Source organism: Tasmannia lanceolata, unplaced genomic scaffold, assembly GCF_043159265.1.
Source record: "Tasmannia lanceolata isolate RefF3 unplaced genomic scaffold, GAP_Taslan_0.1 ptg000006l, whole genome shotgun sequence".
In the NCBI taxonomy this organism is placed as follows: Eukaryota; Viridiplantae; Streptophyta; class Magnoliopsida; order Canellales; family Winteraceae; genus Tasmannia; species Tasmannia lanceolata.
In genome coordinates, this window is record NW_027518683.1 from 43,202,891 (window position 1) to 43,214,508 (window position 11,618).

An 11,618-nucleotide genomic window follows, 5' to 3' on the forward strand; every position below is an offset into this window, starting at 1 on the left:
CCAAAATTTCAAAATTTCAGCCAAAATAAAGTAATGTATCAAGTATTACGGATGACGGCACACTTTTAAGGCAAAACGTTGAAGGGAGCTTATTTATACACACGGGAGAGCAAAGCAGCAGCGAACTCTCTCCATTTTTTCTTTGGGTTTTGCTAACGAGTGCCTAAGAGCATCCGTTAAGGTGCATTGGAAAAGAAATTTTCAAATCATTTTACACATACTTTCATACTTTTACACTTGTTTTGAGATTTCTTTTTAAAAATATGTGTAGAATCTCTTTCCCAAGCCTAAGGTCACTCGCTAGTAGTTAGCAAAACCCTTTTTCTTTTCCCCCATTTTGGCTGTGAAGAAATTCTAAAAAGAAGGGCTATCTATGGACGCGGGAACACAAAAAGGTTACACACTACAATGTTTTGATAATTGCACTAACTCACCTTGTCTTTTATCATTTAATTGCTTCGGAGTTTTTTTAAAATTGCAGTAACTTTTGAAAGCTCATTAAATAATAAAAGACAAGAACATTTAGTGCAATTATTAAAATATGGTAGTGCCAATATCAGTAGTCTAAAAAAAGTGGTTATTTTAGCAAGGGTATTTTGTTGGTTTCAAGGGTATTCAGTGTCATTTTAAATGTATTATAGTTTTTCAGTCCCACATGTCGTGAGAGCCAGTTCAATAGGCCCACAGCAAGAACCCCAGTCGCATTTTTATACCCACCAAGACTGCTGGCCGAACCTTACTTCCAAAGGAAGCCCGGAAGACCTAACATCACCATGAGATGAACCCGATCATCCGGTGGGCCTCACTTTATGCCCTGTTCGTTTGGGATTTTGGGTCCAATAATCGGATTGGATGGTGGCAATCGGTTGCCACAATTGGATTGGATGGTGCCCTGTTGGTGTGGAAGGAGAATATTTTAGACAGAATTTTTTTTTCGAAAAATATCATTTCTTTACACAATTTAGGCCATGTTCGTTTTAGATTGCGACAACTGATTGTGAGCCCAAACTGATGATTAATGGAATCAAAATTAAAGCCCTTCTTGTTTTAGATTATGTCAACCGATTGTAAGTCCAAAACCTATTATCGGGCTCAAAATTACGTTTAATTTTGAGTCCGATGGCAGGTTTTGGGCTTACAACTGGTTGCCATAATCTAAAACTAAACAGGGCCTTAGCCCCAAACTATTTTAGATTGACTCTAGTAATCGGTTTAGGGCTCACAATCAGTTGTCAAAGTCTAAAACGAACAGGGCCTTAGAAGGAAATAATATGATTATGGCTAATTTAGATGGATTTCATCATAATTTGAAGGTCCATTTAAATAATAATTGAATTGGGTTGGTCTAAGACATCTTTTTTCATGTGTAATAAAAGTTGGGATTTGCTAGAGCATTCCAGGAAAGCATTTTAGGTGTAATGTAAAAAATAATAGCATTAGAAATGGATAAGAACTAAAAGAGCCCTAAATAACAACTAAACATAAGACCTTACAAAGATTAGTCTGAAGTGAACTAATATAATGACAAGGCCCTTTGCCTTTTGCTAGAAAGAGTAGTTGAAGAAGACATCCTTGAAGCAACCCCACCCAAAACTGCTTGAACAGAATCCTTGAGAGAGCTTAAGCACACATTTTCTTCACCATCTCTAGTACATAGAATCAAAACATTTCTCATTCTCCCACCCAAAGTAGCCATGTCTGCTCTAATTGCTCTCAGCCTTAATCCATGGAGAGCTTCTACAAGATCATTGAATAATTCCGGCCGATCGTCGCAACAAATAGAAGCCCTTATGAAATGGGTTTCTTTGCTATTGCTGCCGCTGCTGTTTTGCCCTCCTGTTCCACCACATTCAACTGTGACTTCATCTATTTCTGTTGGCATTGTGAAACCTCCTTCAACCTCAAATGCTTTTCTTTTCAAATCCTTCACATGGTCAATGACTCTTCCTAGCAGAGCAGCCTTGTCCAGCTGCATTACGAAAAGTTGTGATCAGTTCTCAAGTACTTAATCTTGAGCTTTTGATGATCTCTAGTGAATAGATAGACTATAAGAGCAAGTTAAAGCAAAGAGTGGCCTATGAAAGAATTTTTGCATATAAATCCTGTAAATATATTCCAATTAGTCACCAAGAATCATTATTCAGCCAGAAAGTTTTAAATTTTAAAAACCTACTTCCAATAAGTTGCTAACATGGTTTTAAATTTCGTCCAAATGGACCAAAACCAAAATTTCGACAAATTCAAATTTTTATTATAAGAATTTCGTATTTTTTCCAAATTTTTGGAATTTTGGTAATTTTGACCGAAATTTGGAAAATAATAAATATTGATTTTTTTGTACCAAATTTCGGCCGAAATTTCAGTTTAGACTTGGGCTGAAATTGAAACCGAAACCGAAATTTAAATTCATCGTTGCTAATCATTACTCTTGTTAACATACCTTAGCAGCTACTTTTTTTCATCATGAATGCCCTTTGAGTAACTTTAAAAGGATGGTCTTTTTAGCCAAAAAGAATTGTGTTTGCATTCTTAAGAAATCTTCAACCATTTTTACTTTTTTAGTAGGGACTGCTCCTCGAAAATTGTGTTATCTTAGAGAAATTATTTCGGATTGGCACTGTTATGACTTTTCACGTCTTTTTGGCGCTGTATGATAAAAAGACCAAAGTGCCCTCTTCTTCTTCTTCTTCTGCTTTAATTTTTTTCTACATTTTCATCCCCACCACCGTCGATTGTGTTTTCATCTCCACCAGTACCAATGACCATCGCAACAATTTGAAAGAGGAGGAAGAAGAAAAAAAAGAATTGATGCCGGAAAATGGAAAATAAGAGGAAAAAGAATGAAAGAAAAAGAATTGAGCCGGATAAAATGGAAGACGCTGGGAAAATTGAAAAAAAAAAAGAAAAAAGAGAAGGAAGAAGAAGAAAATGAAAAAGAAGGGAAAGTTGGGGTTGTTTCGGTGAGATTTGGAGTTGACTCAGTTAGATGTGGGATGCGGGTGGTGAAAAAGAAGAGGAAGAAGAATCAAAGCAAAGAAAATGGAAGGCAAAAATATTAGAAAAAAAAAGATGAAAAAGAAGGAAGGAAGAAAGTTTGGGTCGACTCGTGACCTCAAATCTCACTGACATGACCCCAACTTTTCCTTCTTCCTCTCTTTTTTTTCATTTTTTCTGCTGTGTTCCATTTTTCCGACGTCATTCTTCTTCTGCTTCTTTTCCATTTTTCTGGTCTTCCATTTTTTTTCCAAGTCGGTTCCTTTTTTTTTCTTTCTTCCTCCTCATTTTTCTCTCCTCCTTTTCTTCTTCATGTTCCTCTCTCTTTTCCTGTTCTTGTTCCTCTTGTTCTTCTTCTTCCTCCTCCTCTTCGTACTCGTTCGAACTACAGGAATGATCGCCATGGTAGTGGAGATGAACAAAATTAAGAAAATAATTTAAAAAGGAGAAGAAGAGGGCATTTTGGTCTTTTTCATCGTACGATGACATACAAACGTGAAATGTCACAATGTTTCCATTCTGAAGTTATTTCTCCAAAATAACACAATTTCCGAGGAACTTTCCCAATAAGGAATACTATAATTAATTTTTGAGATTTGCTAGAGAACATCACAGAAAGATTTTGCAGACTGGTTGTCCCATGAGATATCAGCCACATATGCTCTTGTATTGTCTTGCTCATTTAATTCATATGAGATGGTTGCTATCGCATGCAACAGCATGTCCGTGAAATGCCTTATGCAACAGTCCCTAGTAAATCCCCTAATTTTTTATATGTTTGTGTTCTTATGAAATCTTCATCAATCTTTAACGTGAGGAATGATATATGTAATTTTTTATAGGAAAACGCATGACAATTTTAGAGATCATTGAAGGATATTTGTTTTACAACAAAGGCTTGGTTTCGTATTTAAGGACTTTCTAGAAATATTTTTCAAAAAGTTCAACTTTTTGGCCATTTCATAGTTTTCAAGGGTTCTTGTGTGGACGGAAAACGACTACAGTGATCCAAAGCACACATGTCATTCCATAAATTTTAAAAAGTTCAATATTTAAAGAGTAATTAACTTGGAAAAGTATCAAATATATTTTGGCATGACCAAATACGAGAATGGATATCTTCGGGTGAAAAACGTCAAAAGAAGGTTTACATGAGGGAAAATGCATTTAACATGTTCAAAAATAAAGTTCATATGGATTAGTATTGAAGTATCCAATGTAAAATTGGAAGATTGTTCTGATACCATGTTAACTTACCAACTTCTCCAAAAGCTACCATGTTAACTTACCAACTTCTCCAAAAGCTTAAGCTGTTGGAGAAAGGCGTTATTTATCTTTTATACTTTAACAATTAGTTCCTTTTTCCTGGAATTGATCAATCTCAAAAATGCTAAAGATTGGTGAAGCACCCAGGTGCAGGATTCAAAAGGGTACATCTTGGTTGGTACATGGATAAAGGTAGGTTTATCCTCAAGGTGTCTTATTGAAGGTATTTTGGTCAATTTACCATGTGTATATCCCCCAAAGGGCATTGTTTTAAGGTTAATGAATATAGATTCAATTTAGGATTCTAAAAGTAGAGAGGAAGAAAAAAACTTGTAATTCTAACATCGGAGATAATCTTCTATCTCCTTTCTGGACGTAGGCACACTGTCGAACTATAGACACATTTGGGTGTGTTATACGCTTATGCTTTAATTGAACTTTTATTGCATCCATGGTTTGATACAAATTTGTGTTTAGAACCTTGCCACAACAAATAAAGCACTTTTAATATCTTAATATCCTTATGAAATATTTAAGAATTTTTAATGAGTCTTTGATACAAATTTTAATAAAGGAGATGGAGAATGGTGGTAATATATTTTATAAGTAGGCTTTGTTTTTCCTGAAGTGGACAAAGTTGGAGGAGCACATCGCCTAAAGCTCACATTAAAATAAAGATTAAGAAAAGGTTATCTTATATCATATGCACCGCCCCACTTTTAATGAAACTGAATTGTCTCAAGTCAGTTGTTTGAGAACAGATAATTGTAGTAGATATACATGTGATAAGGTTGGATCATTATGTGTAGAAGTAAAAAAATTTAATGTAGATCTTTTTCCCTAATATTGTCCACAAGTGATAGTTGCAGAGTCATTGAGTAGCCAACTAGTGAAAACATACAACAGCGAGAATTAATGTCGTTTCACATATGCACCTAGACCATTGTTTAGCAATTATGGAAAATTATTCTATGGAATATCGCGGAGCCAATTGTGTGAGAGGGGAAGGAAAAACTTGTGTTGGTCGGGGTGGAGAGAGCATGAGACATCCCTAAAAATAGTGAAAAAATACCTATGTGAAATTGGTATTTTGTTTTCCTGATTTTGCATGAGACATCCCTAAAAATAGTGAAAAAATTACCTATGTGAAATTGGTATTTTGTTTTCCTGATTTTTAGAGATCTTTTCATGCTTCCCTCACTCACACCCTCTAAAATTTCTCACTTTCGCCCATCTCTCACAACTAGCCAGCAAATATTCCATGGAATATTTTTTCAACGTTGCCAACATGGCCTTAGTTTTGCTCATAGATTGCAAGAGAGCTTAAAAACCTTAAACCATTTCAAAACTCAAGGAGTTCACTGTGTCTGCATGTCGATAAAATCCGCTGGGAAAAATCTGATTCGATTGTGCATAAATAAATGGAAAACTAGAAACAAACACAAACCACAAGATGAACATCGAGATTTTATGTGGTTTGGTCAAAATGCCTACATGAACGAGCAAGAACACGGTCTTCACCATGACAAATAAAAATACAATAATTATACCAAGATTAATCTGCAAACCCGCAACTCTTTCCCTTGCTTCTCAAAAGATCGTACACAAGAGTCACTTGAGAAAAAATCTGTGTTCTATCTTTCTCTCTTTCTCTCTCCCTTGCTCCTCTTTGCAGCTGCCACCCAAAGAGCTTCCCATAATTTTTTTGGTAGTAAGCGATTTGAGACTTTTTATATCCAATTTTTTTCAAAAAACCGTAAAAAATAAAACTTCCAAATCTAGCTTTCCACAAAAAGCTTATAGCTAGGCAAGTTACCTTGGAAACATGACAACTCTCAACAATCACCACCCTGGGCTTGTTTTCTAGGCACCTGAAGATTTTTCGTTGATGTCACCACCTGTCCGCTATCGTCGTAAACCATTATTGGCCTTTCAAAGTAATAGCTACACACCTTCGAATCATCCTAGTTCTGACTCCACTTGAATCGATCAACATGGCCAATGCACATGTGTAGCCGCAAACTCGTTGACTCACCAAGTCAACCATGGAGAGGGATCTCAATCCATCATCCCCACCGTAGGAATTGTAACCTCATCACCATCGTCTGCAACTTGGAAACCCATCTCAACACCAATTGGGAGAGGGACCTACACAAGTACTTGCCATACACACGTCGTTTCCAACCATTCATCAACATCTGAGGAACAATAGTCACTGTGTCCCAGACCAGATGATATAGTAATATGTAACACTTCTCTCCATCCATCAAAACTATACAGGTTCGTGTGATTTTTATTCCTCCATTTACAGTTAAATACCTGCAACCCTTAGAGTCCAACCAGCCAAGAGACACTATATTCTCCCATAACTTTAGAACATATGCCACATCACCCAAAGTATGAACCACTCCATTGAACATCTTTATCTTCACCGGCCTAATTCTTGTAACACCACAAGTTGACACAACACCCAAGGATACTACACTTGCTCTTATCTCTGGGAGCATACAATAAATAGAGCACCCTAAATGTAGAATTCACTCATCATGAGGAGAAGCGTGATTATGTGTGGAGACTGTGAGAACATATCATACCATTTTGCTCTTCTCATCCATTATTTCCACCATCGTATTTGTAGCACCATTGTCCGAGTTGTCAGCACTTTTGAACAATCCTTCTTGATGTGATCATATTCCTTGCAATAATAGCATTTCACACCCTTTCTGCTAACCCTGGATCATGACCTGTCTTTATTCCTCTATCAAATGACCTTCCACTTTGATTCTCACCATAAACAACCAGCCTATGCTCTTGACTTTCATCCAGAACATATTTTTTTCATATCTCATTCGATAAGAGTGATGGCGTGGCCTCCTCTAGCTTCACCGTATTCTTACTATACAATAAATTGATCACCAAGCTATCCTACGAATCCGGAAACGTAGTAAGAACTAAAATGGACATGTTTTCTTCATTCAACTTTCATCAACCTTGTCGAGCTTACCAATAAGTTAGTTGAACACAATAATATGTTCTAGAAGATTCCTACCTTCCTATATCTTTAGCCCATGCAATTGTCGGTGCATATAAAATCAGTTGGCTAAGCTTTTTGTCGTGTATCCAACTATCAATAATTTAGGTTCCGATTATTCTTCCATAATGTTATCTACCAGTTCTAGCCAAATTGTGCTAAATGCTTTCCACTCAATGTCTTCTCACTTGGCATCTGTTATCTTCTCTGGCTCCACACCATTTTCCTTCAACGCCTTAGTCAAGTCCTATTGAACAAGAATGTCCTTCACCCTCATTTGGCATAGGGTGAAATTTTCCTTTTCGGAAAACTAGTCGATGTTGAACCGGTAGAAGTAGACTTTATTGCCATCTTAGATCACTATGTACTTATCATTGTAAGACCCCACCTAATCTCTCGGATAATCTTTTTACCCTCCGACGATCACTAGTAACTGTGATCCCATAACACCCACGATCCTCCACCCGGTCTCAATAATCACTCCAACCACAGCTCTAATACCACTTGTTGAGAAAATCTACAGATAAAATCCAATTCAATCGTGAACAGATAAATGGAAAAGCATAAATAAACACTAATCGCAAGATGAATGCAGAGATTTTCACGACCCTTTCCCTTGCTTCTCAACCAAGATCGCACACAAGAGAAATCCTTGAAAAAAAAAATAAGAACAGAAGAAACTCTCTCCTTTTGTCTTCTCTTTCTCTCTCCCTTGCCTTGCCTTTGCAGCCGCAACACATAGAGCCTCCCACGTTTTTTCGGTCGTAAGGATTTGAGACTACCTTTTATATCTACGTTTTTCCACCCAAAAAAAAAAAAAAAAAAAACAACCGAAAATACGAAAGTTCCTAATTTAGCTTTCCATGAAAAACTTACAACTAGGGAAGTTAGTGGGAAACAAGGCAACTTTGCAACAGCACCTTCAAAAGGATGCATAAGAAGTTCAAAATTTGCAACAACAGGTCATCTACAAAATCAGAGGGTAGAAGCCCTGATATATATGAACTTTCTAAGCCCATGAAAAGCTAGAAATGCTCGACCTACAACAGCAAAGTTCAAGATAGCAAGCCTATCCAAGGAGAAAGTAAACTAAGCTCGCTATCCGCACGGTTCAAGGAGAACAAAAAGCTAGGAAATACCGTTTTGATTAATGAGAACAGCTTTTGATGGAGGACCGCAAACATGACATACATGGTAGGATCATCACAACCATTGATCTGATGGCTCATGCAAACAATCAATGGCTTGGATAACAATAGAAACACGCCCTTCCATCGTCCATGCTTTAAGGGCTAGGATCATTCAATGACTATGGGACGAAGGGCAACGAGAAAGACTTTCAATGGCAGACAAGATTTGTGAGTGCCATCATTGTCTATGGACGTAGGGCCATGAGGTACAGTGACAATTCTCAATGATAACAACAATGGTGATCATTGAAAGAAAATCTCTATCGGAAGCAAGTTCATTCTTTGCATGTTTGGATACCTCATTTTTGTTTAAGTATAAAAGAATAAATAACTCCTTTCTCCAATAGCTTAAGCTTTCAAAGTAAGTGTTTGTTTCACTTGGTATCAGAGCCAAAGATTCTGAGTTCAAACCTTCTTAATAGAGCAAAAATCCACATGCAATGGCCAAACCCAAAAAGATGGGCACATGTGTCACCTGTAGGCCAACCCAAAGATAGATGGGCACACGGATAGTGTTAAAGTATAAAAGAATAAATAACACCTTTCTCAAACAGCTTAATTAAGCTTTTGGAGTAACTGGTATTTTCACAATTTTTTGTATTTGTTTTCGGATTTGAGCTTTGGATACAAAATAAATTGATCATCGTCATGCTCATGAGTGAGAGAGTGAGAGGTTGAGGACAGAGAGGGTGAAGATAATTGTGGCACATAATGGATTTTCAAATATTGTTTTGCACCAAAACAATATTTGGGGTTCTCCCCAAATATTGTTTGGCACAGAACTGTTCTTCTCGATCTCCAGGGTTCCCCAGGTGCTTTTTCTGAATGTATTTCTTTGTCATTCAAAAATATATATATTGTTTTGCACAACAGAGGAAATCAGATTTTTTTTCACTGTTGTAGCTGATTTGGAAATCTAAGGATCTGATCCGGATCCAAATCTCGACTCAAAAAGGGCTAACAGATGTGAGAAATCCAAATCCAAATCCTGTGGGTATGCAAAGGGGCCCAACTCTTTTTGGGAGGAATTCAAGCCATTTAAGCAGTGCACTCAATGACCCATCTAGTTCTAACTCCTAGTCGATTAGGTCCAGTCATGAGGTGAGTCACCAAAATTTGTAATTCTCTGTGAATTTGTGTGTGTGTTTGTGTGCGTATGAGAGAGAGAGAGAGAGAGAGAGAGAGACCTTGTGTGAGCTAGGAATTAATTGCCTGAGAGTGGAAAGATGTGAGTTGATCCTTTCTCTACGCCTCTTCTCAGCTTGGCTATGGCTCTTGGAAGTGGCCATTGCTTTTGCTTCTGCAACTTCTTCAGCTGACAATGAGAGAGATGGCCATGGATGGATCAATGAGCCTTTTCCAAAAGAAGGAAAATTTGTAGAATGTGCCTCTTGAGGCCAGCCAAAAGGAAAGCATTTCTCCATAAACACACCTCAAACAAAGAAGCCTTCTATTTCAAACCTCCACTTCTCTACTACAAATCCTACTGCAACCTTCTTCACTTCTCTATTACAAGTACCACTTTACCGCTACTATTAGAAGAGTCATCAGAGAATTTCACTTACAAAATCTTCTACTTATCTTCTTTTCTAGTTAGGTGATAAACCCACCTCTTCTTTGCTTGTTATGTTAAAGCTACTCAACCTCTTACCAAGTACTTCACTTTCTATAGATGCCTATTCTTTCATCCTTCACTCAGAATAACAGGGAAAAAGAAGAGTACCCATTTAACATGTAGGAAATGATGTTTCCACCCCATTTTGTTTGTCTTTTTGTGAAAATGTCGACAAAAGTGGATAGAAATGTACTCATTTTCAAGAAAAGACAAAGCAAAGATGGTGTAAATATCATTTATCTTTACATGGTCAGGTTTAATAAAAAGAGTGGTCTTATCCTCAAGTCAATTCAAATTAATACTAGCATTAAATTGAGGTCGGTATACAAGGACTCACGTTAACCTCTGCATGTGGGTCCACTGCCACTTGTATGTATATCGGGCCCATAAATCTTGTCATCTATCACAAGCCTAGCACTTTAACCTTTTTGTTTTTTTGAATGGTATCTAGCACTTTAACCTTCTTTCGAACTTCATCAGGTCAGGTGATTCTAATCCAACAAGGAATTTTCCAAATCTCTAACGAGAACTCCGGCAAAGTAGCAAAACAAAAAAAGTTCACTCAGGTGAGTCAGTGATTGGTCAATTTTTCATTAACTCGGGCGGGTCTAAAAAAATATTTTGATGAGCTTAAAAGGACAAAACTCGAACTCCAACAAAGAATTCGTCAGTGTGAAAGGTAACGAAGCCGGGCAAAGAGTATTTGACAACGATGTATCTACACCCGTCTCATCAAAGCACGGTAGGTAGATAAAAAACCAGACCTTAGTACCAGCAATTATCACGACCCACCGACATATCTCCAACGAGTGGTATTGATACTAACCCTATAAATCGAGAAAAAAAAGGTTGGTCTCCTTTTTAATCATCTAATGAATGAAATTGAAAGAATTTCTTAAATTATAATTTTCATAAATAAATTAATAAAAGGTAGATGAAATTTCTGGAAGATGATGTGGTGGACCCACGGGACGGTGCAACGTACTGTCCGCGCACGGACGGCGTGGGCAATGGGGTGCTTTATAGGTGGAGTGCTTAAATTTTCCAGATTCGATCTAAGCTGTTGGATCAAGATCGGGTCGATCGAATGTGATCCCGAGCAGGTGTGATCTATGTTGTAGGATTGGTCCGATGTGCTTCGACAGCTAGTGCTCAATCTGGTGCTATGTGGAGCGTTGAATCATGTGGTAACCATCGGTAACCTAACGGGTGCAATCTGGATCGTCGGACCGTGACCCGTTGCATACCAAAGGTTGGAGGCCGATTGGGTGCAATACGAGCAGCAAATTGGCAATCGGTCGCGATCTAACGATTATGGAGGACAACGATGGTTTTTGAAATTCAAGTAGTGACTTGGTTTGGCAACGTAGAGGGGGGGTGAATAGGATGTTTATAAAATCTTTACCTTTTAAAAAATTTTCCTAAAATTTCACCCAAGACTTATCCCTTGTTTAATTAAGTTTGAAATAGTTGAATTTAAACAATATTACAAATTAATATAAGTTCAAAACCCTTGTTGATT

The 11,618-nt window shown here is 37.3% G+C and overlaps 1 protein-coding gene across 1 annotated transcript; it reads right to left on the bottom strand.

The window, feature by feature from the left end:
• Positions 1-1,416: 1,416 nt before the first annotated feature.
• On the bottom strand, positions 1,417-10,183 carry LOC143880330 (transcription factor AIG1-like). The gene is made up of 2 exons (XM_077383213.1): positions 9,669-10,183; positions 1,417-1,969 (listed from the first exon to the last, which is right to left on the bottom strand). Exons 1-2 carry the CDS (start codon positions 9,903-9,905, stop codon positions 1,514-1,516), a joined length of 693 nt encoding a protein of 230 aa, XP_077239328.1. The 5' UTR covers positions 9,906-10,183; the 3' UTR covers positions 1,417-1,513.
• Between the last annotated feature and the right edge of the window lie 1,435 nt (positions 10,184-11,618).

Bases quoted from the DNA above. Each gene is read 5' to 3' on its own strand.
- LOC143880330 (XM_077383213.1), bottom strand. From the start codon at position 9,905: ATGGAGAAATGCTTTCCTTTTGGCTGGCCTCAAGAGGCACATTCTACA. The intron at 1,970-9,668 runs GTCTCTCTCTCT...TTCGTAATGCAG, and splicing joins TAATTCCTAGCTCACACAAG to CTGGACAAGGCTGCTCTGCT.